We start from the raw sequence: 26,606 nt of genomic DNA, 5'->3' as shown, positions 1-26,606 counted from the left end.
CACTAATTAAAAGCACCCGAGCGTCACGTATATCAGTATTCCCATGCTGATAAACTGGCAGCGGGGCACTTTGAAGTAAAGCTTGTTCAATGAGCTTTAGTTCAAAGCACCCCACCACCATTTTCCAGCATGGGGACATTGATGCACATGACCCCAGAGGCTGCTGGAGGATGTTAATTTCCACACTCTGGCAGAATTGATTAATTGAGTTTTCTCCAATATGCTGGATTTACAGAGCATTGAAGCAGCCTCCCTGCATGTATGTAAGTGCCTTCAGAGCCCAGAGCATACTCTAAAGTATACTCAGTAACCAAGGTGAAGTGGTCCATTCTGAGCTCTTGCTGCCACAGATAGTTTGTGAATGATAACCAAACTACCTAGTTTAAAGCCAGCTTGGGCATGTCTATGCTGTGCTGTGACTGCAGTTAAGCAATGAACACTGCTAACTTGTGGTGAGCTTAGACCTACTAGAAGAATATGTCCACAACTGAGTTCTAACCTTTTTTTCAGTTCTTTAAGTTTCATGTATTTGATTCTATTCTTCCCTAATCTCACTTCATATTTGATCACTAATCTCCTTGAAGCAGCTTTTTGGGCAGGAATCACCATTGTACAATGTTATAGTGTTTCTAGCACAATGGAACCCTAATTCTGACCGGATCCTTTAGGCATGACAGTAATACACAATAAATAATGGAAATCTGCTAAGAATTATTAAAATGTTTGAAGCAGACTGAGCATCTCTGAATTCTTCTACTTTCCCTGGATCATCCAGTCCTCCAAGTTCTTATTTCTAATTTCTTAATACTACTCTTACCTTTTAGTTGCTTTGGCCATTCCAGTGTCCTCCTTATCTTGCTTCCCAATGTTTTGTGTTAAAGATCACATAACATTCTCAAGTTGGCCCAACTTTTATTAAGATGTTTTGTAGCAAGAGAATAGTAGACCCCACCATGATTTAAATAAAGGTATGTTGTAAATAGTCTTGTTTTTGTTTTGCTTGTTTAAAATGTTCTCTTGTATTTTGTTTCTTTTCAGAGGGCCCAAAGCTGACTGTGGTTCAAAGTGAAATTCTGGTTGCTCTTGGAGACACAACAGTAATGGAATGTAAAGCCACTGGAGTCCCACCTCCTCAAGTTAGGTGGTTTAAAGGTGCAATTTTTCTATCCATCCATGTCCATTTGTTTGTTTTATTTATTTAAACAATAGTATTTTAACCAATTACTAAGCATGTTTTTATGGTCCCCCAAAGCTAACTTATTATTCAAGTAGTACCTGACCCATGAGGTTCTAACCTTGTTGACGCAGCTGTAGGACTTACTTTTTCACTCTATTAATAAGTTACTTTGATGTCAAATCAGTTAAACGAATAGTCAAGCCTCTTGTTTGCTAAATAGTAGCCTTTTTACTTTATAGAATGTTACTAAAATCTCAAACTATGTCTTCTATGCTTAGTAACTGCATGGTTCCTTGAATCCCTATACAAAGGCCAATGAATCCCTTCACCTTCCACCCAAATTTAAAGGTGCCCATTACAACCTGTTCCTTAGAGTGTGGAGGAGATCGGCAACCAGCACACTGGGCATCATCATATTGCTAAATGAGGGCCTCTCTCCTTCTTGAATACTGAACCTCCACTCCTTGAGAAAAGATTAACTCCTTCCTGCACTTGTATATTGGCTGTGTACCAGATGTTGCTTCAACTAACCCGGAGTGGTTTCTAGAATCACAGTATTCCTGAAAAGATCAGACCAATAGTCCATCTAATCCAGTATCCCATCTTTGATAGTGACCCATTCCAGATGCATCAGAGTGAAGCATAAAAACTCTTAGTGTGGACTGTTCTGGAAAAACTTGCCCATATTGGAAGTTTCTTCTTAAACACACTCAGTTAGTGGTTAGCTTGTGCCCTAAACTCTTAGGGTATATATAGAATGTTTTTTTTAATATCCTTTATAATGTAATAGTGGATGTTCTCATTCTCTGTTGAATAGAAACAGGGCTCTAGGTACATCATTAAATACAGTCATATATGATATCACTCTGATTAGGTGACAGCTTCATTTGATTTTATTTTGGAAATTCTCCATGCTAGTTCATAGTATTCTGTCTGAACCTAGGTGACCTAGAATTGAGGGTATCAGCATTTCTTACTATTGATACATATCGGGGCCTCCTGAAAATCCAAGAAACACAGGATTTGGATGCTGGTGATTATACCTGCATGGCTACCAATGATGCAGGAATTGCATCTGGAAAGATAACTCTAGATGTTGGCTGTAAGTATTCTGTGTCCAAAAGCAAAATGCCCAGGATTTAAATATTTCTGTTTCACGCCATTGGAGTGACAGATAACTTGATTATTAGTGAAGAGCTGTGCAAGTTACTTAACCTTCCAGTCTATCAAATAGATCAGCCTCGTCTCACAATGTGTCTTTGTCATTTTTCATACAGCTCCTTTTGCTTAAATGTTCCCTATGGAGTGACTCACCAAATCAGATACCTCACTTCATTCATATTTATCTAGCTTTTCTTTTCCCTCCCTTCATTTGAAATGCTTTATAGCATAAGGACATTTTTTTAATGTATTGCAGCTATATAGGATATATATAAAGAAGATATGCTATACTGAGCTGAGTAGCCATATAAAATTATTATTACCCTTGTCCCTCCTATCAGCTTCAACTGACCCTTTTACATACCTGTGACCCTGACTTGTTATGTCATACTGAATTTAGTTCCCAGTCCGTTGAGTAACCATGGTAGTAAATCCTCATGTCCACATGGAGCCCTACTTCAGTCACTGATGATGCTTGTAGGCCCAGGCATATGGTGGAACCTACAGGTCCAAGGTTTTAGTATGTATGCTCCTTGAGACAGTGCCTTTGTCTGTTCTTGCTTCAGGGAGGTCCGTGGCATGTTTTTGATCACCCCTAAAGTAAGTACTGATGGAAGATGACAGTTGCAAGGATTTGCTAAATTAAGTAATTGGATATTAAGTGGTGCTACATAACAGGAAATAAAATTTTATTTTAGCCTAAATTGCAGGGAGAATAGTAATGACATGTTGTTTTCCTATTTAATTATTGTCTTCTGTTTCATTATTGTCCATCTGTTTCAGCTTCTCCAGTTTTCACACAGGAGCCTAGTGATGAATCTGTTGATATTGGCTCAAATGTGACATTGCCTTGCTATGTTCATGGTTACCCAGAACCAAAGGTTAAATGGAGGCGACTGGATGGTGCTCCCCTTTTCTCAAGACCCTTTGCTATTAGTTCCATCAGCCAGCTCAGAACAGGAGCCCTGTCTATTACCAGTACGTAGACAAAATCTATAAGGACAAGAGATCATAGAGAAACATGCTCCATGAAATGCCTTTATCTACATTATTCCATTACTCTAGCATTCATTTATCTTTGTGAAAATATCACTTTGGCAACACAGCTGAGATATCTGATACCATAGTTCCTGATGACATACAGTTCAGTTACGGTTTGAATTTCAGTGTATTTGAGTAAGAATAAAGTCACTGTCAGAAGTCCAGAATTTTGGGGGAAATTTAAATTCTCCTTGGCTTTGCCCTTTGCCACTTGTTGACACTAAGGTCCCTTGGAATCTTCTGTGAGGGAAGGGATGTTAAACCCATTGTTCTAGCCAAGTCCTAATTTGTCTAATTACTGTACATTTTGCCTACTTAATTTTTCCTTACAATTTTACTTGGCAGTAGTATTCTTCACTCCCTGTACTAAATAGTTCCAGAGTATGTTCTGTGTTATTAAACAGATGTCTTGTTTCCTCATAGACATAGTAATCTGGGTGGGCAAAATGATTCCTGTATATGAATACTGTATGTGAATTTCACTAAATCCTTTAGGATAATAACTGTTATGTAAACATAATATGGACATAATTATACAAGTTCTTTTCCATGTACATTACTCCTCCATTATGACCAATGGCAAGGATTTGTAAAGCAAAATGGTATTAAAATTGAAATATATGCACACAGGTTATTTTTGTGTTACAGACTCTGGCATAAAATGGTTTAAAACTCTGCAATTTATTTTTCCCTCCTCCTTTTCATCTCTTTTCAGATTTGTGGGTCAGTGATGAAGGAACTTATATCTGTGAAGCTGAAAATCAGTTTGGAAAGATTCAGTCACAGCCGGCCACTGTAACAGTAACAGGACTGGGTAAGGCAGTTAACTTACTGGATGTACAATCTAAAATCAATAAAGGATTCTATACCAGTTCTATACCTGGATATGTGTAACCATTTCTCCATTCCAGATGAACCCAAACCATATTCCTGAATTCATTTGATAAAATTCATATAAGCAATAGGGGTGTGCGAAATGGGCCATATTCGATTTGGATTTGGCCCAAATCAGGTTCAGTGATTCAATTTGTTGATTCAGATCACTGTCCCGATTCGATTTGGCCAAATCCAAATCTGAAGACTCAATGCTGATTCAGAGAATCAGCGATTTGGCCATAGACAAAGCTTTAAATGTTTTTTCTACATACCTCAAGGTACCAGGCGCGGCTCACGAACGTTGCGATGCTGGGGTGGATGGAGCGTCCCACAGGAGTGTGGGGGGCTCCCCTGTGTGCTCGGTGGCAAACCCAGACATGGATCGGAAGTGCGTCTGGTCCACTTCTGGGTTTGCTGCCAAGTGCGCGGGGCGGTTCCCAGTGCTCCTGTGGGACACTCCATCCGCCCCACTATCTCAGCATTCACGAACTGCCTGGTACCTTGAGGTATATAGAAAAAACATTTAAAGCTGTGTCTATATCCGAATTGTCGAATCTTTCTGAATCTCTTCAAATCAATTTTGGAGGGTTCTGATTCAATTAGGAGAGATTAAAGAGTCTCCTGATTTGATTCTGATTTTGAGATTTGGCCAGTGAATTGGGCCAAATCTCTGCTGAATCGAATCAGCAACCAAAGCTTCGTACAACCCTAATAAGCAAATAGGATATGTTCATATGCATTGGATATTTTATTGATTTTATGCAGGCACCCACTTCACTAACTGAAACAGAAGAGACTTGCAAGGAAAAATGTAAATCCAAACCACCACGTTTTGTGTATTAAGACATTTTAATCACCTTGTGACTTGCTGGAGTCTTGAAGACTGTAAGACAATTTTCAGCTACACTTAACAAAATGGACATTCAAAACAATACTTATTTTTGTTTCTCCTGCTGTTCTTAGGGGGACTTGTAAAAAGCAGAAAAATCTTCACCATAAAAACATTTTGCAGAGAGAGATGGGAGGTGTTTCCCACCACAGTTCATCTTAAAAATATAAAGTAGCAGGGAGAGTGTTCTGGGGAATTTGCAGATATAATTAAAGTGTAAATCTCTGTAATAAATCAAGGCAGTAAATCAAGAGCTTGGACAAGAATTTAATATAAATAAATTATTTCATTTCAGTTGGATAGTGGGAATGAAAATAATTGGACCATAGTGCTGTGATATGCATACATTTATGGGAGAAAGGAAATAGAGAGTGTCCTCATACCCATCCAAGAAAGTATTTTGTATCTTGAACCATACGTTAGGAATCTGTTCATTCATATGCTAGCAGCTATCCAGTCTCTGCTTTCAAAAGTAAGTTTGTAATCCAAAGACAAGTACAGCAGCTTATGCACTGGTAAGGTCTGCGTTAGATGTTTTGGGGCATTCCAGACTCTCAGCCAAGCTGTTGACCTTTTCATGAGGCCTAAAATCCTTGTGCCTAGAAGAATAGCCATCACTTGGTCATTGCCTTAACTGACTAGCTATTTCAGTCCCTAAAATTTCTGCCAGCAAAAAGAGGTAAAAACAGATTGATTTCAGTGGGATTTTTGTGTGTGCTGAAAGTGCAAGATAAAGCCCAAAAGGGAGTAAATGTATACAGATTCGGCTAGATAATCTTCATCTTTTGCTGGTTGGTTGTTCCCTTGAACCATTCTCCTAACAAACTGTCATTGTCCCTTATTTCTTACTTTGTCTGTCTATTTAAGCAGTCTGCTCCTGGCTACAACCCACCCTCAAAAAAGAAAAAAAAAGTAGCCCTTACATGCCTTTTGCTGGCTTTCATATTGTTGACTCCCTTTGTCCATCTTGTCTATTTACATTGTAAAGTCTCTGGGAAAGGGATTATTTTGGACCCTGTGTTTGCTGAGTCTTGTGTAGGGTGGAACCTGTTCTATGCACCATTGTAAATATTAGTGATAATGATGGCAGAGAACATTAGTTTTGATTTATTATGAGCATATGGAAATACTGAAATGTCGCTTCTAATTTTTTAAGTTGCCCCTCTAATTGGAATGAGCCCAGCAGTAGCCAATGTAATTGAAGGACAGCAGCTTACTTTGCCTTGTGTACTTCTGGCTGGAAACCCCATTCCAGAACGGAGGTGGATTAAAAACAGTATGGTGGTAAGAATTCTTTTAAAATGTTTTGGTACAGTCTTGTAGTTTCAAATTTGTTGACATAGAGAAAAATCTGCAGTTAACCTACTTAGTAATGTATAATAATGTACCTGCTTAAGAAATTAAATTTTTGAATGGGAAAAGGAGTTTTAAATAAACAAATTGCATTCTACCAGTAAAGGCACTGATTACACAAGCCTTCCATGCACCCAGGGATAGATCCAAAGGGGGTGCAGTGGTGTGAACACCCCCCCTTTTCAGGCCACACCAAGAGCAGCAGCAGGGATTTTTTTAAATCCCCAAATCAGGTAAAATCCTGTCTGCTGTCCCCCCAGTCACAATATCACCTCTCTTTCTTTCCATCCTCAGCAGCACAGGCTGCCATGGTCCTCACTGATCCCACTGTCCCACTGTCCCCAGCTGATGGGGGGGTGGAGGGACAGTGCACCAGAGTCACTCCTGCCTGCTCCATCTGAGAACAATGGCAGCAGTGGTGGCAGCAGGCAGGTTCTTCCTCTATGCCTGATCCCCCACAGTGTCCCCTGCCAGCCTGGGAGCAAGTGCAGATCAGTGAACCCACCTGCTGTTGTCTTCTTCTGAGTTCAGCTACTGTGGCTCTGGAGCCTGTCCCCACTGTGAAATGAACTGGGAGTGTTATGGTTTGAGGGGGTTGTTTGGAGAGGATTTCCAGAGCAGCTGATCTGGAAAGGAGGTTCACTCCTCTTGCGCTTGCTCCCATTCTGGCAGGAACACCCAGAAAGAGGGTTAAATATTTTAAGATACTATAATACATTTAGGCCTTAATATATTTTGTATTAAATACATTTTACATTTTTTAAATATTTGACCTTTATCAATCTTGAGACAAGTACATGGGTAAGCATTGTGCATATTAAAGAAAGTTATACTATGTGAATGTATGTTTGTGTGTCCACAAACAAACAGAGATATGAATTTACTTCCACTTATTTTAAATTGTTGTGATTTATTATTTATGGTAACCCAAGGCTCCAAGAGAGTCTAGGTCCCTTTGTACCAGTTGCAGTATGACCATATAGAAGTGTCTGGACAGAAGGAGGAAGACGGATACTATTAGTTCTCTAATGATTTTATGATTAGACATACTCATTTTTTTAAAGATTTACTCAAAATAAAATTTAGTTAAGTGGTGACTGTTCCTATTTGCCTGACATACTTATTGTCAATAATTTTTTGGTAACCTATAGACATATGTCAGCTGTGAATCTTGAGAAAGGGCTTGAAACAGAAGAAGGGAGTGGGCTTCCTCATCTTTGCACAGAAGTCAGGTTCATGTGAAATGGATAGTATGGATAGAAGCATTGGAATATTTGTGTGATTTTTTTTTTTGAGGCTTGGGTTGTCCTTGGAGTGGAAATGAAGTGGGTGATTGAAACGGGAGTGACAAGAATGTCAGCAAATTTGGTTCTGCTGATGAGTTAAAATTAGTAATGACAACATCTGTAATGGAATCATGGTGCTATTATACCTTCCTACAGCTTGTTGGATATTGAGGTCAGTTGCCTACAATGAAACATGTACCACTGTCAGCTGTATCCAAAAGAACATGTTGTAGGTAGACTATTAAACTATGTGTTTTAAAGAACTATGAATAGGGTTTATTTGGATTTCTTAGTGCAGGAAATGCCTGCCTTAGACCCACAGCAATGTTATGGAAATACTCTAGAGAAACAGCCCTAAACAGCTAAATCTTCCTTTAATATTGCCCTAATAAAATGATGCTTTTTTCCTCCCTGCTCTGGAAGCTTCCAGCAGGTTTCTAAGTGACCATCGGAGATAGTTTTAATATGACTTTCTAAGCTTAGATTCCAGCACTGCAACAAGCAGTTTCTGCACCCTAGGTGGCAGCAGCAACTGGGCAGCTGTCATTCTTATGCTCCCGCAAAATCTGTACTCAGAGCTGGTAACCCCTATTTGTGCAATTACTGCTGGATTATGCATGCAAGGAAATTTGAAGCCCCAAAGTTTGCTAAGAAAAGGTGAGACAATATTCTCTGTGCAAGATCTGGGAACCATAAGATGTGGGATTTGCTCCTTGACCTCTGTTTTATCCACTTCCATAGAAATTCCAAATTCTGTAGTGGCATCCTCTATCTCCAAAGTGAAGTTCATACAATACAGTAAATGAAATGCACAGATTTAAATCCTAGAAAATGAAAAATACTTTTTCTTCCTTCTCCTTTTTGAAACTTCTCCTTAGTCTTTTTAAGGCTTTTTAAAATGTCAGTGGCTTCTTCTCTGAGCATGCATTGAAACATGAAGACATATAGTCTTCACTCTTCTTAGAAGCATACTGAGATGAGTTTACAATGCCTGCATGTAAGAGGAATCCATATGCAGTGACACTGCATTTGCTGTGTAAATAAACCTCCAGAGAGCCACAAATGCCATACTAAGATCCCTGGCAGACCTGGTTCTTTGAGTAGATGTGCTATCTTTTATTAGACCAACTAAATAGTTGGAAAAATTGTTCTTTGCAAGCTTTTGGGTACAAACACCCTTCTTCAGGCACAGGGAACATTTGTTATTTCTTTGTGTGCTCTCCTGGGTGGAATGGAAGCCAGTATGCAAAATAAAGATCTGTGAAAATGCAAATGTGTGGCAGTGAGGATCAGAGGCCCTGGGAGATGATAGGCATGAGATGAGTAAGAGGGCGGGGAAAGGGGGAAGAATGTAGCTGGTAAAATGAAGACAGGTAACCTAGGGTTATCAGATGGCAGGCAGGTTATAATGTGCCATAAATCCAATGTCTATATTTAGTCCATGATTTTTTGTATCCAGTAGATTTATGAAGTGAAGTTCATAGGCTTGTAAATTCCCTTTGAAAATTAGAACAGAGATTTGAGAGAGAGTGGTTATCTTGTGAGAAGTGGGCACCCACAGGTGGTTGGGTATTTTTGTCTTTGATAGATATTTTTGGTGGGTGTTCATTCTGGTACATAGTTGTTGTTTGGTTTCTCTTACATATTTTCCATCCTGGCATTTAGTGTACTGGATGAGATGTATTACATTTTTGGAGGTGCAAGTGTAAGATCCAGGAATGGTAATGGTTTTGTTGTGGGGTATAGTTATTGTGGGAGTATTGGAGATGTGTTGGCAGGTTTTACATATTTTGTCCCGGCATTGCCTGGATCCACTCGGTGTCCTTTGGGCCATAGGAAGTTTACTTCTAATGATGAGGTTGGTGAGTGTCGGTGCATGTTTAAAGGCCAAATGATGAAGATGTTATCTATATATCTTAGGTACAGCATGGATTTGGTGGTGCAGTTCTTGAGGAATTCTTCTTCCAGGTGGGCCAAGAAAAGTTGGGCATATTGGTGGACCATTTTGGTGCCCATGGTCTGGAGGAAGTGTTAATTGTTAAAACAGAAGTTGTTGTGTGCGAGGATGAAGTGTATAAGTTCAGTAATATCTTTATGTCTGTACTCTGAGTTGTAATCTTGCTCTTGTAGATACGTAAGGCAGGCTTGGATGCCATCCTGGTGTGGTATCCCTGTGAGGCCTCTCAAGGAAATATGCTGTCCAAAATCTTTTTTGTAGCTATGAGAAACTGTGCAAGCATTCCTCTTTGCTCAGGTAGCTGTGGAAGTACTTCACCAGTGACACTGTCATCCCAGGGGAGCCCTCCTTGCTGACATATCTTAGACACTGCACCTTAGGTCCTTCACTCCCCAGGGCTTCAGGGAGTTCTCACTCTACTTTCACTGCCTGTAGATGCTCCTAAGTGGAGCATCTCCCCTTCCAGTGGCTGCAGAGAATATCAGCTCAATATTCACACAAGCACTGTCCTTCTCTTTAGTGTGTGCAGCTGCAAGGAGCACTGAGTCTTCCTTCCCTTGGCTTCAGGGAATACCAGTGGGATCTTTCTTCTCTTTCCTCTTTCTCTTCCTTTTCTCAGAAAGAGAGGTGCTAATTCTTTTGGATAGCAGCACGGATTTCCTGCAGCACTAAGTAGGTGAGAAATGCTGTGCTTCAGAAAAGTTGCACAGTGGAATCTATTAAGAGCCCTTGCAGTTTCTCTCATCGCAGAGCAAAGCTGTGTCCAAGTTTACAGGACAGGTTTCCATAGGCATAGCAATGTCAGTTGGGGACTTGAAGCTCTGTGATCTCTGTGTTGGCAAAACTGCACTTTTACCAGCACAACTTGTCAGGAATATATGTGCGTGGATATTTTTCCTCAAGTAGTACAAAATACAGCTTTGCTGGCATGTCTGTATTGACAGTAGCTTGTTCTGTTTTCAGAATTAAATATTAAGTTTTTTAGTTAATGTTATTAAAATTTTAATGTAAAATGTTTTTCATGTGACAGGTGAAAGGAAGGCTCTACTAGTGTTCTCTCATGATATGTAATTTGAAAAAAATATCTGGTTGAGTAAACAGAAAGCAGCAATATCTGAGTTGTCTAGGGCTATAAAATCAGTATTTTTCTTTAATTATAACTATCTTCTTCTTCCAGTTGGTCACAAATCCCTACATCAATGTTCGTGGTGATGGGAGTCTGCACCTTGAAAGAGTTCGGCTGCAAGATGCAGGGGACTATACCTGCATGGCAAGTAACGTAGCTGGTACAAATAACAAAACTACCACCATCAATGTGTTTGGTAAGATAAACTGTTTTGTTGTTTCTGCACTGCAGGCAAAATAAGGATATGCTTCAGGGAAGCAGTAGCTCATAGAATTTTTTATGATGGCAACAGTATCCTAAATACACTTGTTTCAGTGATGTTACACTAGAATAATAGAGAACCAGTCTTACTGCACATAATTCATTTAAGCAATGTAGCCTATGCCTTTTGAAAAGGAAGACAAAAATCACATTGTTTTTATCTGCTGAAAAATCTTTCATTTTAAATATGTACAAGTGATGTGTTTTGCAGCCTCCCTCACTATTACCAAAACAGACAAAGTGGGGGTTTATTGGAGATCTGTGCCAAGTGCTGTCTAAGAGGTTTCATAATTGATAAAAAGGAAGTACAACTCATGGGATTATAGCACTTAAAATAAATCATGACTTTGGCAAAGCTGCATTTAAATACCATAAAAAATGGCAATGACAGGGAACCTAGTGTTTGCATTGTAGTAACCCATCTGTATTTCACTTTAGAACATTGTATGAACTTTGTGTGAGGTCACAACCACTTCATTGTTCATAGTTTAAATTTTCTTACATGTTATATTATTCAAGGAAGACTCATTTTAAGCTTCACTGAAAATGCTGGAACATGTTTTCCTCTTCAAAATGCTACATCCTTCATGCTCTTATTAGTTAATGCTCTACAACTGCTTTCAGAATTCTTCAGATTGAAAACTTTAGGGGGAAGGGGAACATGTTTGTATGTGTTGTTAAAAAGGAACTAGAAACTAAGGTTAGTATATGGAGTAGGAATATGGAACATTTATTCATTCAAAAACATGCCAGTTTGATAATAAACTGGAGTCTTTATTAGTACTCTGCTGTTTTGAGATGGGCAATTTGGAGTTCCTGAGATCACCAGCCTGCTAGCACAAGCTCCATCTTTTTCTCCTTTTCTAGCATGTTTATTAATTAACAAATGAATGAGCATGGAAAGTAATCTGGTCTCACCCGCAGATCTTGTCTGCCCTGGTTGTTCCTCATTGATGAAAATAGGTTTCACACCTGAACCAGAATGAGCTGACCAAAAGCCAAACTGACCTAAGTGAATAATTCACAGTACTATTTTTGAAAATCTTGCCTATCACCTTCTTGGAGGGCATCCTGAGACTCTCTGAAATGAGACCCATATACTAGATTCTGGTCTGTTTGCTTTGAAACTGTGTGTGTGCAGGGTGGTGTTCAACTCTATTACTTATATGTGTAGGTATTTGTTCTACTGCAGGCTAGAGGTTAGAGATGAATGCTCTAAGTCAGCATTAATGCCCTGAGAGCAAAGTGAAAATTCCCAACTCCTCCTTCTAGTAGGTAACCAAAAGTCCCACTGTGTGCAAATTAAGTAATCTTTACTAAATAGCACTTGAATGTATGGGGACTTCATGATGTGCCATGATCTTGAAGTATGTATGGGTGTATGCATATATGCATAAAATGTACATACAATAAAAATATGCATATATACTTGTAGTTCTACCTGTCATTCAGCATGGACAGCAGATATTCAGTACAATTGAAGGGATCCCAGTAACATTACCATGTAAAGCAAGTGGAGTTCCTAAACCAACTATCATGTGGTCCAAGGTAATTTATAATCTTTGAGCTGTTTATGTTAAAAGATCAACTGAGCTGATTTAGCTATAATAAAAACTATATACAAGGAAGGTGGCCAAAAACCTTTGTCCTGAGGGACTGAGAAAAAACTGTTTATTTGTATCAGCTTCTGTTTTTTCTATCAGGGCTTATGGGTTGTCATACATTTAGCTTCCACACTTTGGGAATCAGAAAGACTTCACTCATTATTGCTGGATCTTTTATAAATTTTAAAAAGAGCTTTATAAACTGTTAATATGATAATTATGGCTGGATAATGTTGGAGTGGGAAAGCTGCCATGGTTTACATCTCATTTTGGATATTTATTTAAAATGAATTTGTATGAAGAGTATATAGTGTGGTATTTTTCACCATTTAATGGTTTTCATCTCAAACAGTCTCCTTTTACAGTAGTGGAGGGTGTGATGTATTTCCCAGCCTCCCTCTCCCCTCCCCAGCAAACTGCAAACCTGTAAACTCAATTTGGGATCTGAAAGTCAAGCTGAGATTTTCTTTTTCATACATTTTCACCATCAGTAATAATGGCTCTTCAGGATATAGTATATTCTCCATGACATCTCTGCAAACCTGTGGGCTTTCTTGAGTTTGCACAGATATGGGACTCAGTGGCCATGTCTACACTAGATGCTGACTGTGAAGTAGTCTAATAATACTGTGTAGTAGCTTGTCACAGCATGGACAATGCTAATACACTACTGGGCAGTATTGTTAGGATATTGTGCAGTAGTATCACTTAAACAATGTTTACCAGTGCTACTGCACAGTAACTCTGTTTACTGTACATTTATTTGGTACTTACTTATATAAATGCTAAATACATTTGCAATAACCATTGCACAGTATTGTCTTGTGTAAATGTGCCTAGTAAGTAGAAGATACTTAAGGAGGAACTGAACCCATTTCACTCTCTAAAAAATGTTAGCTTTGCCATACTAATGGCTGCAAAAGACCTGTAGAAGCTTATTTTTTACCATTAGTTATACATTCTTTTCTTAAATCATGCAGAAAGGAGATCTATTGAATGAGAGAGATCCATTTTTACATAATCTAATTTCAGATTGGAAGTAAACTTTCAGACTTAGTTGAAATGTCCAAACCTCTTGAGTTTACAAAATCAGGATGGCAAGCTCATATTTATTCATGCTGCTTTGTGGATCCTGCTACAAATATTGAGCTACGCTGTACCTCAGGATGAACAAACTGTTTAGTGAAGTTGTGGAATTTCCTGTATTGGAGGCTTTCAAGAACAGGCTGTGTAGGCAATTGGCAGAAATCATTTAGGAATAGCACATCCTACATGTGTGTAGTCTGTTGAACTAGGTGACCCTTGAGATGTCTTTCAGCCTTGTGGGTGCATCTACATGTGCAAAAAGCACATAGCAATAAACTTTGGCGCAGTTCGTGCTGGAGTCAGCTGCTTCTGGATGCAGTGTCTTCATGTGCGCCTGGGACCACCACTGTTTGAGCTGGGGCGGAGCAGCCCTGGACTGGCAGGGGGCCCAGAGGTCAGCTCCAGGCTCTGGGTGGCAGTGTTGGGCAGCACAGAGGCTGGGTGGGACATGAGGTTAGTGAGGCTAGTCAGCAGGCAGTACTATCCTACAGCGGAGTTAATTAATTTACTGCGCCATAATACAGGTGCATGTGTAGACAGTGATGGTTTACTGTGGAGCTAACTAGTTAGCTCTGCAGTAAAGCGCATGTGTAGATGCACCCTATGATTCTCTCTTCAATTACGATATTGTTGACTTCAGTAAGACTGCCTGGAAGTTGTACTGAGAGCCAAATTTGGGTGTGTAAATGATATCAACTGGGGGTATTATAGATTCTTCAACATAAAGGATAAGTCAGCAAAATAATTAAATTAAGATATTGGTCCCAAATCCATACTCAAATCCCCTCATCTAATAAACCAAATTCTCCTTTCAGTTAAGCATATATAGCTCAGGAATTTTAAATATGCAGTAAAGTGGAAAATTTGACCCCGGCTTCTGTTTTAAGAGCTCTGTATAAAACATATATGTATAAGCATATATGTTGCACTGCAGCATTGTTCATAAGTTTGTAGATGCAACAAACACAGCTTTGACCCATGCTAAGAAGTGCAGCTCTTAAAGGACCCTTCTTTCTGGAACATAGTTTGCGGAATGAGAGTCATTCACCACTCTGATTAATTCTTTGAAATGCAGTATCAGTAAAAGCTTTGGCTTCTTTCTGATCAAGTGCTTGCAGTTTGTTGTTGGTTTTTTTTTCTTAATTTCTGGATTATTATTATTTTGATTTTGAGCAGAAAGGAGAGTTGATTCCTCTCAGCAATACAAAATTTTCAGCGGGATCTGACGGAAGCCTATATATAGTTTCACCAGGGGGTGAGGAGACTGGGGAATATGTGTGCACTGCAACAAATGCTGCTGGTTATGCCACACGGAAAGTCCAACTAACTGTCTATGGTAAGTCTGAGTTAAAATCAAATATATGTATGCTTTCCCTGCAAGCTTTTTTGGGGTCTGAAAAATGCACTCGATTTAGAAAGTCTGAAATGGGATGGCTGGACAGTGCAGGCATGCCAAACCCCCTATTAACTGATGTCTAATTAGCATCCCCACTATTGTACTGGATGTCTGGATAAGAATTCCAGGCAGCTGTACAGATGGCTGAGATTAAAAGGCCTCAGCCACTTCAAGCTCTAAAGCAGTCTGGTATTTACTACCTTGTGCTCTTGGACTGGGGCCCCTTGCCTGATTGCGATTTCATTTACACTGACATGGACTGGGAGTAGCTTTACAAAAGACATAGAATTACAGTGGGTGAGAAGAAAGAATTTGCTGGCCAAGGGTACTAGTAACAGACTAACTGCAACAGACCAGAACGCCACACCCAGGCAAACTGCTGGAGGACTTACTCAGCATTTTGGGTGAATTCTGCATCAGGTAGTCTACTATAGTATCTGGAATATGCCTACATTATGCAGCTGCTACTGTGCTGTAACTGCAGTACAGGTATACCCTCAAATAAACAGGATTGTACCACATATGGTAAAAAACACTCTAAACTGAAACGAAACAATGTGGGGTAAATTAGAACTAGGTTACACATCTACAAATAAATATATGTATTATACTTTTTAAAACATGTTTTTAGTGAAACCCAGAGTATCCAGGCCTGAAAACCAGCAAGAAGATGCATATGACAAGCCCATAGAGATCTCAGTGACTGCAGGGGAAGATGTTACACTTCCATGTGATGTGAAGAGCTTGCCACCTCCCATAATTACATGGGCCAAAGAAATGCAACTCATCTCTCCGTTCTCTCCAAGGTAACATCATTTCAGAAATATGGAGAAGTTCAGTTTCTTTTAAGCTCTCAAGGTTTTTTAAGGGCTTTTTGATTTTATTTAAATTGTCAGTTTGTCCTCATGAGTTAAATGTTTATTGTATCATTCCGTGAGATCCTATGACAACTGATCTTGCAATTCTTTTTCCAAACCTCAGCACATCATTCACCTTTAGGAACAGCTTTCATGCTCTTATCATTTTGCAAACTTTTTCCAAGGCCAGGAGGTCAGATTCTACTCTGCTTCTGCAGTGTGAATCCTGAATTGGTCCATTGAACCAAATCTGGATTTACACTAAAAGAAATAAGAGCAAAATCAGCCTCTTAAGTCTCAGGACCCGTAGTGAGACATTCTCTCTCGTTCTCTCCGAGTCCTATCCTGTGTAAAATGTAGTCTTATCACACATAGTAAATTTTTTACAGAACATATCATAAAACACTTTGTCAGCATAAATAAACCAGTTTCAAAGACAGCCATAAATCTCTGAGACTGCTTTTTTAAAACTCTGATTGTTACGAACACCGTAGTTCAGTCATGGTACATATCCTGCTTGAAAAATGTTTCTGCATTCCTAAGAAGAAACAAAGCTTCACAAGTTACCCCATAGCTTCTTATGAGGCCAAATCCAAATAGCCCTGTATAAACAAATACCTTATTATTATAACTTAAATTGAGGTGCTTTCTAAATCACTGGTATTTCATTTTTTTAAATCACTGAACATGTGTAAAAGTGGTTGCAGGAATCCATTCCTTGTCACTGTCTCCAGGATTCAGAAACTCTCCAGACATTTTTGAAAATGGAAAAATATAGTTAGGTGCTTATAAAAAGTGCTGAATTGACAGTCATAGAGGAAAAGGTATTTATCCATATGTCCTGTACCCTTTTGTGTGTACTTGTCTTGTTGTTTTGTATCTAAGGAGTAAGTTAGTTTTACACAGCAGCATAAAAAACAACGGCTCCAGATCATTTTAACTAACTTTTTCCTTTTTCCCTAAAAAGGATATTGTTTGCCATCCTTACTACCATCTAAAAGACAATAAAAAAGAGGCTTTCTTAATAAAAATTATCTCGACCGCTAAAAGGAAAGGGGATAAAGGATAGCATTAAAATGATTTTTTTTCTTTTTCTGTATTATTAATAAAATGTTATAACATTTTAAATAGTGGTTGCTGTTATGAAACTAAGCAGGCTGAGGTCACTATGATTCCCTGTACATGTTACAGGTATTGTGCAATTTACTGGTAATTGCACAGTTACCTTGGGACCAGGTGCACCTGGTGCACCTGCAAAGTAGCTATCACTCACTAAAAAGCTCCAACCAGCTATAATGTTGGACCTTGAAATATGTATTAATGTTAGAGATAATGAGCTTTCATTTGCATACATAGCAGGGTCTCCCCTGTGGCTGACAGGGATGCACCTTGCTCAGTTGGGGCTGAGAGTCCCACAACTTTTGGGGTCTCTTAGTCCTGGCAGCTGTCAACTCTGGGTCCCAGCAGCACCATGCAGCTGCCAGGACTCAGAGTCCCAGAGCTGTGGATGCTAGGTCCCCACATAGGAGCAGATACACATAGGAGCAGGCACATAGGAACATAGGAGGGGACTTTCATAAGAGGACTGCTGCTGTGATGATCCGATCCCTGGAGATGCATGAAACCTTGGGGTGGGAGGGCAATCCTCCCTGCCCCGGGGTGTGGGATTCCCCCAGGGCCAGGAGATCACTGCAGGGGTGATCTCCCTATCCCAGGGATGTTTGAAACCAGGGTTTCCCACAGCCCTGGGATAGGGAAATTAACCCTGTGGCAATCCTTCAGTGCTAGGGGCTTCCCACACACTCAAGGCAGGGTGATTGCCACAGCAGCAATCCTCCCACCTTGGGGATTTCATGGAGCCCTGGGTGGGGTAATCACCCTGGAGGTGCCCCTGCAGCTCAGAGCCCCTCAGTTGAAGTGTGTGGGGCTCCCAGCCAGAGGAGCTTGCTTCTTGCTGGTGCAGAGGGAGCCCAGAATCAGGTTCTCCCTGTAGTGACAGTAAGGCGTGATGGGATATAATGTGTGATCCCATAGTCATGCCTCCTGCAATGCACGCATGACATAGCAGGAGGCACGATTGTGTGAATCACATTAGATTCCATTGCACCTTTACCTACATGTATGGGGGTGGGGGATGCTATGCTTTAAACTGCAAGCCAGGTTTAACTGTTTAGTGTTGTGTGATGACAAGGTGATGTTAATACCTTTGACCCTCTAGTTCTGTTTATTCCATCCAAATTAACACAGTACAGTCATAAAACCAGGTCTGAGAAATAAAACCCAGTCCCTCCAACATCCATGTTTAGTATTGTAAGTACAATACCATCCTTATTATCTGGAAGAAGTGAACTTTGCATAAGCCATTAGCTATTGGTCAATAGCAACTTTTTGTCACTGCTGAATTGGGCTGAGCTTGAACCTGTAAGTTAGAGTTAAAGGGACTCCGTAACCCATTACTAGCACCATGAACCACGCAGATCTCAAAACATTTGTTGTTTTGAATTGAAGTATGCCGGGATCTCAAACCTCACCTAAGCACCTGAAATGCCCATAGTTTGTCCTGTGGATCTCACCAAATGGTTCAGGTATTTTGCTTGGTATTCTTAACATATTGCTGTAGTAGGAAGATAGAAAAAAATAAGAAAAATAAGTCACATAACTGAAAAAAACACAAAGGGTGGAATTCTTCTTCCCTTTGCTCATCTAAATGGCAGTTCTCTAGCCATATATGTGACATGTTTTTGACCTTGTTTCCAAACTGTTGTTGCAAAAGCATGCATGGGTAGACCTAGTATGCCTAGTAGGGTTGCACACTTGCTGGGTATGTCTGTAGTCATGAACGTATGTAACTGAGTGTAAATCCAGGCAAAAGCACATGGGAGGGCTTTCCTCCTTCTCCATCTCTTCCCTCCACTCTAGTCAACTACGTTTTTGAGACCTAGATGGAGGTATGCATCCCCAGTGGGTGCACACACATAGCTGTGTATCAGCCAGTCAGTACATATCTGGTGAAGCATTATCAGTTCATGCACACACACATGTTTACACTGCAGGAGAAGTAGAATTGTTATCTGTGCATAAGCGCTGAAAATGCAGAAAATTTGGATGCAGAAAGGGCAGTAGAATTCTGCCCCAAATTTCATGCTGAACAACACTGTCATTAGTAATGTCTAATCACATCTCAGTACATATTTACACAATAAATCTGTTTCCTATTTTTCCAGACACACCTTCCTCCCCTCAGGGTCAATGAAGATCACTGAGACACGAGTTTCAGACAGTGGAATCTATTTCTGTGTAGCCACAAATATTGCTGGGAATGCAACTCAGTCAGTCAAGCTAAATGTACATGGTAAGTTAGTTAACTACAAAAATAACCCATCCCAGAGGTCCTATTACAGAACAACTGGAATTTAGCTTAATCTAATACAGCTCTTCAACATTTTTCCTGGTGTAGACCCATTTTGTAGATCTCTTTCCTTCTCCTTTTCTATTACATTATCACTATATGGCAACTTCTATAATAGCTTAAATGGAAAATTAATATTAAGAAAATATTAAATATATATTTATCTTCTGTTAATGTAATTTAGAAGGTGGAAACATGGAGGAAATATAGCTAGTCACTATGTCTCCAGTGCCAGGGTCACCAACATTTTGCTGCTGCAGTCCAGAGCTCCCAGCTGTAACATGCAAATGTCTACCCCCCAGGATGCTTAAACCATCTGTACTTCCCAAACTACAGACACCCAGGGCCTGGAGGGATGCGAGGCAAAAGTATACTTGAGCAGGGATCCTGGTTTTTCTTTGTTTTAAAATCCCATATTCTCTGATTAAAAACCCCCAAATCCACATTTTTCCATGATTAAAATGAAACGCCACTATATACATGGATATCAGTTGAACACAATGTTTTATTGATGTATTTAATGTATTTACATTTTTTAAGCAATTTGGAAGCCTACTAGTGCTAAAACCATTTTCTAAATACCTATATATTTTGGCGTTTGATTTTAGTTTATTTATCATAGCTAATCAGAGCTCCCCCTTTCCCCTTCGCTCACCAGGATGTGGGTCCAGCTGCCGCTGCCCCCACCCCTGCTGCTTTGTGGAGCTGAGCAACCCTGATACGCTGATTGACCTGCCTGTGCTGGTGCCCCTCACTCCCGATCCACAGCCCCCTGGTCCTAACAGTGCCCTTCATCTCTCCAGCCCTACTGGTGCCCCTCACTCCCAACCTGTAGCCCCCGGCCATGTCAATGCCCCTCACTTACCACCCACAGCACCCTAGCCCCCAGCCCTGCTGGTGCCCCTCACTCAATGGCGATGTGTAGGGGGTGCACGGGGGTGCATGTGCACCCCGTCAGCCAGCATTCCCAGGCAGGGGGAGCAGGTGAGAGTGCTGGTGCCCCCCATGAGAGCGCCGGCTGGGGAGTGTGCCAGAAGAAGCGGTCCTCCTACAGCCGATCCTGCTGACCTGGAAGTGCCAGCAGTGCACTGCTTCCAGTTGTGTGTCAGCAGGATTGGCCGCAGGAGGACCCCCTGCTCTGGCCTGTGGGATCAGCCATGGGGGCCCCCCCCGGTCGCAAGTGCCCCCTCTGACTCGGGCACCAGTTGCCCATGCCCTCACTCATGACCCACAGGCCCCTGCCCCTCGCAAGCCTTGCTGGAGGGGGCCCCCAGCTGCCAGGGATATTGGGACCAGGACCATGGCTCACAGTCCCCTACCCCCCTCCCAGCCCCTGAGCTCCAGCTGCTGCCCATGGGAGGTCGTGGCTCCTGCGGCTGGAGCAAAGTGCAGAGCCTTACCTCCCCACATGGGCAGCATGGCAGGAGCAGAGCCCTTAGTGGGAAAAAAGATGTAGACTGCCCGCTGCAGCCTCAGGGCTTCCCTCCCTGCTGTCCTCCCTGCAGGGGCCTCTGCAGCCCAGCAGGCTGGACACAGTGTGTGAAGTCAGCAGGGCAGGGAGTCCTGAGCCTGCAGTGGGCAGCCCGCATCTTCCCTGTAGCAGGCAGCTTGCATCTGGGGGAGCATGTGCCCCTCCATATCCTCCTCCTTGGGAGTGCATGCAGTGGCAGGGGGCTAGTGCCCTCACTGCTCACCAGGCCAGCCACCTGTGGCTCCATCCTGCTCCCCAGCCAGGCCCTGGGGCTGCGCGTTCCCACCCAGGTCCCAGGCCCCACACACCTCACCAGCTGGGCAGTGCCTCCAGCCCCGGCCCTGCCCCACTCTCTCCTTCCCTTCCTCACCATGGGGGCCTCAATCTGCCCTCCCCCCATAGACTTACCTGGATGGAGCTGCAGGAGCTGCTCTTCATGCTGCGGGGTTCTCCCCAGCTCCAAGCAGCCTCTTGTAGGCTGGAACTCTGCAAGCCTACAAGTGGAAACCTGCCATTTCCTGCATTTTTGTTGTTTAAAGTAGAAAATCTGTGATTCCATGGTGATCAGAAAAGTTGGATTGCTGGACATGAGACAGCAGAAAGGAGGACTAAATTTCAATCTAGAAGAATTCAGTTCTTAATTATTGTAACACAAGATAGTCTTTTTCTTTATACATATACACACACATACTATCTATATATATCTTTCTCTACTTACAGCTGTATATTAACAAAGTAAAAAAATGTTGTTTACAATAACTTTAGCCATTCCTTATGACACTATTTGTTCTCAGTGATTCTTAAAAAGAAGAAGATTGGGGCAAAGGAATTATGTGGGATTTACATCATGTTCTCATTCCTTGGGACCGGAAAACTCAAATGCAGACATATTTTGTCTTCCTGTCTGAACCTGAGTTTGGAAACATATATAAAACAGGGATTAAGAAGAAGGAAGTACAAATGTCAGAGAGATCATTTTAATTAGCTTTACCCTAAAACCGAAATGTTTTGAGCACAAACACCCACTTTCCAGGAGCTCTGTTGAATATACTTGGAAGAATGATAGTATAGTATCCCTTTGAAAATAATGCTTTAGGATTTCAGATGCAGAATTCCTAAATCATCACTTGCCCTACCACTGCTGAAATAGGTCCCCAGAATGAGTTTGTATCCCAGCATTTGGTGGCGGGCCCTGCCCCTGAATTCCTGGACTCTCAAAGACCCCTGTGGGCTGGATGACATGATTCCATTGGTCATGTCTTTGACACTCCTGCCCTAAATGATTTGGAAGATGAAGTACTGTAATTATTATCTGTAAGGAGTGTCCAGTGTTGATTGGTTGCTGTCACTTAAGGGAATTAAATTGCAGTGCTTTTTGGAAAGATGGTGACTAAAATGATAAAGATAATAAATGAGATGATAAATATTTCCTCCATGAGTAATCTCTCAGATCATCTTCACATTATTATTGATTTATTTTCTTTGCTTAGTTCCTCCAAAGATTCAAGGTGCGCCTCGAGTTATGAAAGTACAAGTTGGTCACAGAATTGATATACCCTGCAGTGCCCAAGGGGTCCCTCCCCCAACAGTCACCTGGTTTAAAGGCAGAAATACCATGCTAATAGATGGAAGACAGTATATCAGCAGCCCTGATGGAACGCTGACCATCAGCAAAGTCCAGCTTTCAGACTCTGATATCTACAAGTGTGTTGCTAGTAACATAGTTGGCAGTGATGAATTGTCGATAACAATACAAGTTCAAGGTATTTATAATATGGCTAGAGCCCAATGGCTGTCATTGAGTATAGCTTCATTTTAATACATGTGATTTTTTTGTTTTGTGGGGGTGGATATCCTACTGCACTTTCAGAGAAGTGGCCTGTGATTCAATGGAAACTCAACACTTATGACGTACAAAATGACCCCCTTTTATTTATTTCTCTGTTGCTGTGGTTTTACTCCAAGAGCTCTGGAGCTGATTTTCAAACAAGGACATTTAAAAAAAATGTTTTTCTTTCATTATTGTATGACATAATATCCAAAATTTGGTATGCTTCAGATTTTTTTTACAATGTAGTTTTGTTGAGTAGACAAAAGTCACAAAAAGTATAGAAGTTTGCAAAAAATTTAGAACAAGGTATTTACATTCTTTTAATCTCAAAAAGTAGTTTGAGCTAGTTGATATTACAAGCAGATCAAAAGCAGCCTATGTAAAAACATCCTCCTCTCTCTAATAAACCACATACTTACAAAGGTTCTATTAGAAACCTGAGCTTACTGCTCCAAAAATGGAACTAAAGGAAGACTACTGTTAGCTCTTAGCTGTAGAAAGGTAAAGAATAAAATTATGTAAGTTGCCCTGGTATGCTTTCATATTTGAGGACAGTGGGCAAGACTGTTTTTACTTTAATTCTCTTTCCTTCCAGAACCTCCTACTGTAGATAATAATATTGACCCTCCTTACAACACCCCATTTCAAGAAAGAGTAGCAAATCAACGCATTGCATTCCCTTGTCCAGCAAAAGGTATGCAGTATTATAGACATTCTGGCTGATTACAGCATAGTTTTCTATTAGCCACTCAGTTTCATTGCTTCTTTATGTCATCCATTGTGGTTGAAGTGTACAATGCATGCAGGTCTTTAAATCTGTGTCTCAGCATGATATTTAAAAAAGTCACACTAATTTTATTTTCAATATGTATAATATGTGAAAATTTTGTGAAAAGGTCATCTCTAGTGGAGAATTGTACTAATTAGGACTATAATTGTGTAGAGCATTTCCAGAGTAAGGTTTCTCACATCCTAGCAAACATCCAGATGTGAAAGGGAGTTCATTCTCCAGGTGTATTTGACTCATGATATCTCTTTCAGTTGCACCAGTCAGATTGAATTTCAGTGTCTTGTGATTTGCCAGCCCCAAATATTTTCCCAATTGTGCCTTTTTCCTTATGCTCTACTTTAAAATAACGTTAATCCTTCCTTTCCCATTCAGAGCAAGAAGACTTACAAAGTTCTGTATTTCTCTGCCATTAGGTATCCCAAAGCCTGCTATCAAATGGTTACGTAATGGTAAAGAGCTGACAGGCAATGAACCAGGCATTTCAATTGCAGAGGATGGGACAGTGCTGATCATTGCTTCTGTTACACCGTATGACAATGGGGAATATGTTTGTCTGGCAGTTAATGAAGTTGGAAGGACTGAAAGAAAATACAATCTGAAGGTTCATGGTAAATAACAACTACAGTTATGGAAGGGCAGTTTTCAAAAGAGTAGCCTCACTTTTTGTGGTTGCATATTGCACACCCAAAATGTGCACTAGCAGTTTTGCATATGTGATTGAATTCTGAGAACAAATATTTGGACATACTGTATATGTTTAACTGCTTCGTAATTACTTCTGTTTGCTTCTCTTCACTTTATTCAAGTAATCAATCTAAAAGCTTGTACATGGCAATCTAAAAGCAAATTTTTGCTCTGAAGAATTTACACATTAAATGTTCCTCTTCATTTAAGTTGATGAGGCGAGTCTTATGTCATAGAACTGAGAATGAGAACAGGAAGAAATTGCTCTATGACAGGAGTCAACAAATTACAGCTTGTGGACCTATCCTATGGACATGGGACTGCAGTGATGAGGCTGGGGGTGGGGAGGGGGGATTCAGCAGTGGATGCTTTCCCTGCCTCCCCTGCCACTGCTGGGAATAGCTGTGTTCATGGCTGGGTTCTAGCAACCACCCTTTCATCTGTCTTATCCAAACTGGGCCACTGTGGCCCACAACCTTAAAAGGTTGCTGACTGCTGCTTTGTGACACTTTCCCTTCTTCCTCCAATGTCATACAGAATTGTAAGGAATCCGTGGATTGTAACAGGAGATGTTAAACTCTGCTCTCTACAGTGTACTTCTATCTGTCTTAATCTAACTCAATTCCAATGAGAGAACCCCATGCACATGAGGCATTTATACATGTGGTTTTTTTCCTGCGACTTGCTGGAGGTCCACTGCTTTGGAGCAGATTCAGTTAACCGATTTAATCGATTAATTGAGTCTGCTCCACACATGAGCTGAGGCAAACTGCACTGTACCATGTGCAGTTGTATAAGTGGCAAAATGTGTGTCAGCACGCAGAAAATGGTGGCGGTGCACTTGTGAACTAAAGCACCTCTGAGGTGTTTTAGTCCAAAGTGTGCCACTGCCATTTTCTCAGTGCGGACTCGCATTTTGTCACTGCTGGGAATAGCTGTGTTCATGGCTGGGTTCTAGCAACCACCCTTTCATCTGTCTTATCCAAACTGGGCCACTGTGGCCCACAACCTTAAAAGGTTGCTGACTGCTGCTTTGTGACACTTTCCCTTCTTCCTCCAATGTCATACAGAATTGTAAGGAATCCGTGGATTGTAACAGGAGATGTTAAACTCTGCTCTCTACAGTGTACTTCTATCTGTCTTAATCTAACTCAATTCCAATGAGAGAACCCCATGCACATGAGGCATTTATACATGTGGTTTTTTTCCTGCGACTTGCTGGAGGTCCACTGCTTTGGAGCAGATTCAGTTAACCGATTTAATCGATTAATTGAGTCTGCTCCACACATGAGCTGAGGCAAACTGCACTGTACCATGTGCAGTTGTATAAGTGGCAAAATGTGTGTCAGCACGCAGAAAATGGTGGCGGTGCACTTGTGAACTAAAGCACCTCTGAGGTGTTTTAGTCCAAAGTGTGCCACTGCCATTTTCTCAGTGCGGACTCGCATTTTGTTGCTTATACAACTGCAAGTGTTACAGCACCAGGCGCTTGCATTTGTAAAAATGCCCATGAATTCTGTGCCAGTCAGCATTAACTTTCTCTTCATATCTTCTTCTATGAAAAAACAGAAATTTCATTTTATGGTGTCATATTGATAGTTCCCTGGGTCATTAGCAGAGTGAGGATCTCTTGATTAATGTGTCATGGAGTTTCCTCAGAAGTGTGCTTGCTTGGGACCATCGTGGCCTTGTTTGGTCTCTGAGTGTACCCCTGAAGCCATCCCAGGCATAGCGCTTACAGCATGGAAGGAAACCTGGCTGCTTCTCCCACTGAGAGCCTGGCCTTTCAGTCCCTCATCCTTTCTTGTTGTTCCATGGCCCTGACACAAGGAGCTAGATTCCAGTTACCTGCAAGAGATGGGCTTCATCTCCTGTGGGGGGAACAGTGCAACCTGAAGTTTCAAGCTGCAAAGCAGACAGCTCCTTCAATAGAGGCATTTACTGGAGTAAAATCCATGCAGCCAGAGGTTCTCTGCTCCTTTCAAAGTGTTAAGCAGTAGGGGTGTGCGAAGCTTTGGTCACTGATTCTGTTCAGAGAAGATTCGGCCTGATTCAAAGGCTGAATCACTGAAGCTGAATAGAATCGTGAGACCCAAAAAACCCTCCAAATTGATTTGGAAAAGATTTGGAAAAAGATTCAGAGATTTGGAGATTTAGAAGGCAGTCTTTCAGGGGAACAGAAACTGAGAAGAGGGAGGGGGAGCAGGGGGGGAAAGACTGACATCTGTAGCTGGCCAGTGACTGTGATCTTTTCCTGAGTCCCCTTCCAATCACAGTACTCTGTGGGAGGGATGTAGAAACAGCACAGAAGCCTCTGTCTGCAACCTTTCTTTCCCTTTTGTGAGCTGTTT

The 26,606-nt window shown here is 41.1% G+C and overlaps 1 protein-coding gene across 1 annotated transcript in view; it reads left to right on the top strand.

The window, feature by feature from the left end:
* The window catches only part of HMCN1 (hemicentin 1), a 359,897-nt gene that overhangs the window by 151,304 nt on the left and 181,987 nt on the right, over positions 1-26,606 (top strand). Inside the window, 13 exon segments of the mRNA XM_006023882.3 lie at positions 1,039-1,152; positions 2,121-2,279; positions 3,122-3,316; positions 4,095-4,193; positions 6,301-6,428; positions 10,918-11,062; positions 12,563-12,675; positions 14,994-15,153; positions 15,845-16,019; positions 19,295-19,422; positions 22,441-22,713; positions 23,377-23,475; positions 23,985-24,179. Of these exon segments, the coding sequence (XP_006023944.1) occupies positions 1,039-1,152; positions 2,121-2,279; positions 3,122-3,316; positions 4,095-4,193; positions 6,301-6,428; positions 10,918-11,062; positions 12,563-12,675; positions 14,994-15,153; positions 15,845-16,019; positions 19,295-19,422; positions 22,441-22,713; positions 23,377-23,475; positions 23,985-24,179 (1,983 nt within the window).

This window comes from Alligator sinensis, unplaced genomic scaffold (genome assembly GCF_000455745.1).
Source record: "Alligator sinensis unplaced genomic scaffold, ASM45574v1 scaffold468_1, whole genome shotgun sequence".
Lineage (NCBI taxonomy): Eukaryota > Metazoa > Chordata > Crocodylia > Alligatoridae > Alligator > Alligator sinensis.
Note: the sequence above shows the minus strand (reverse complement) of the source record. Positions and strands in the feature narration are given on the sequence as shown.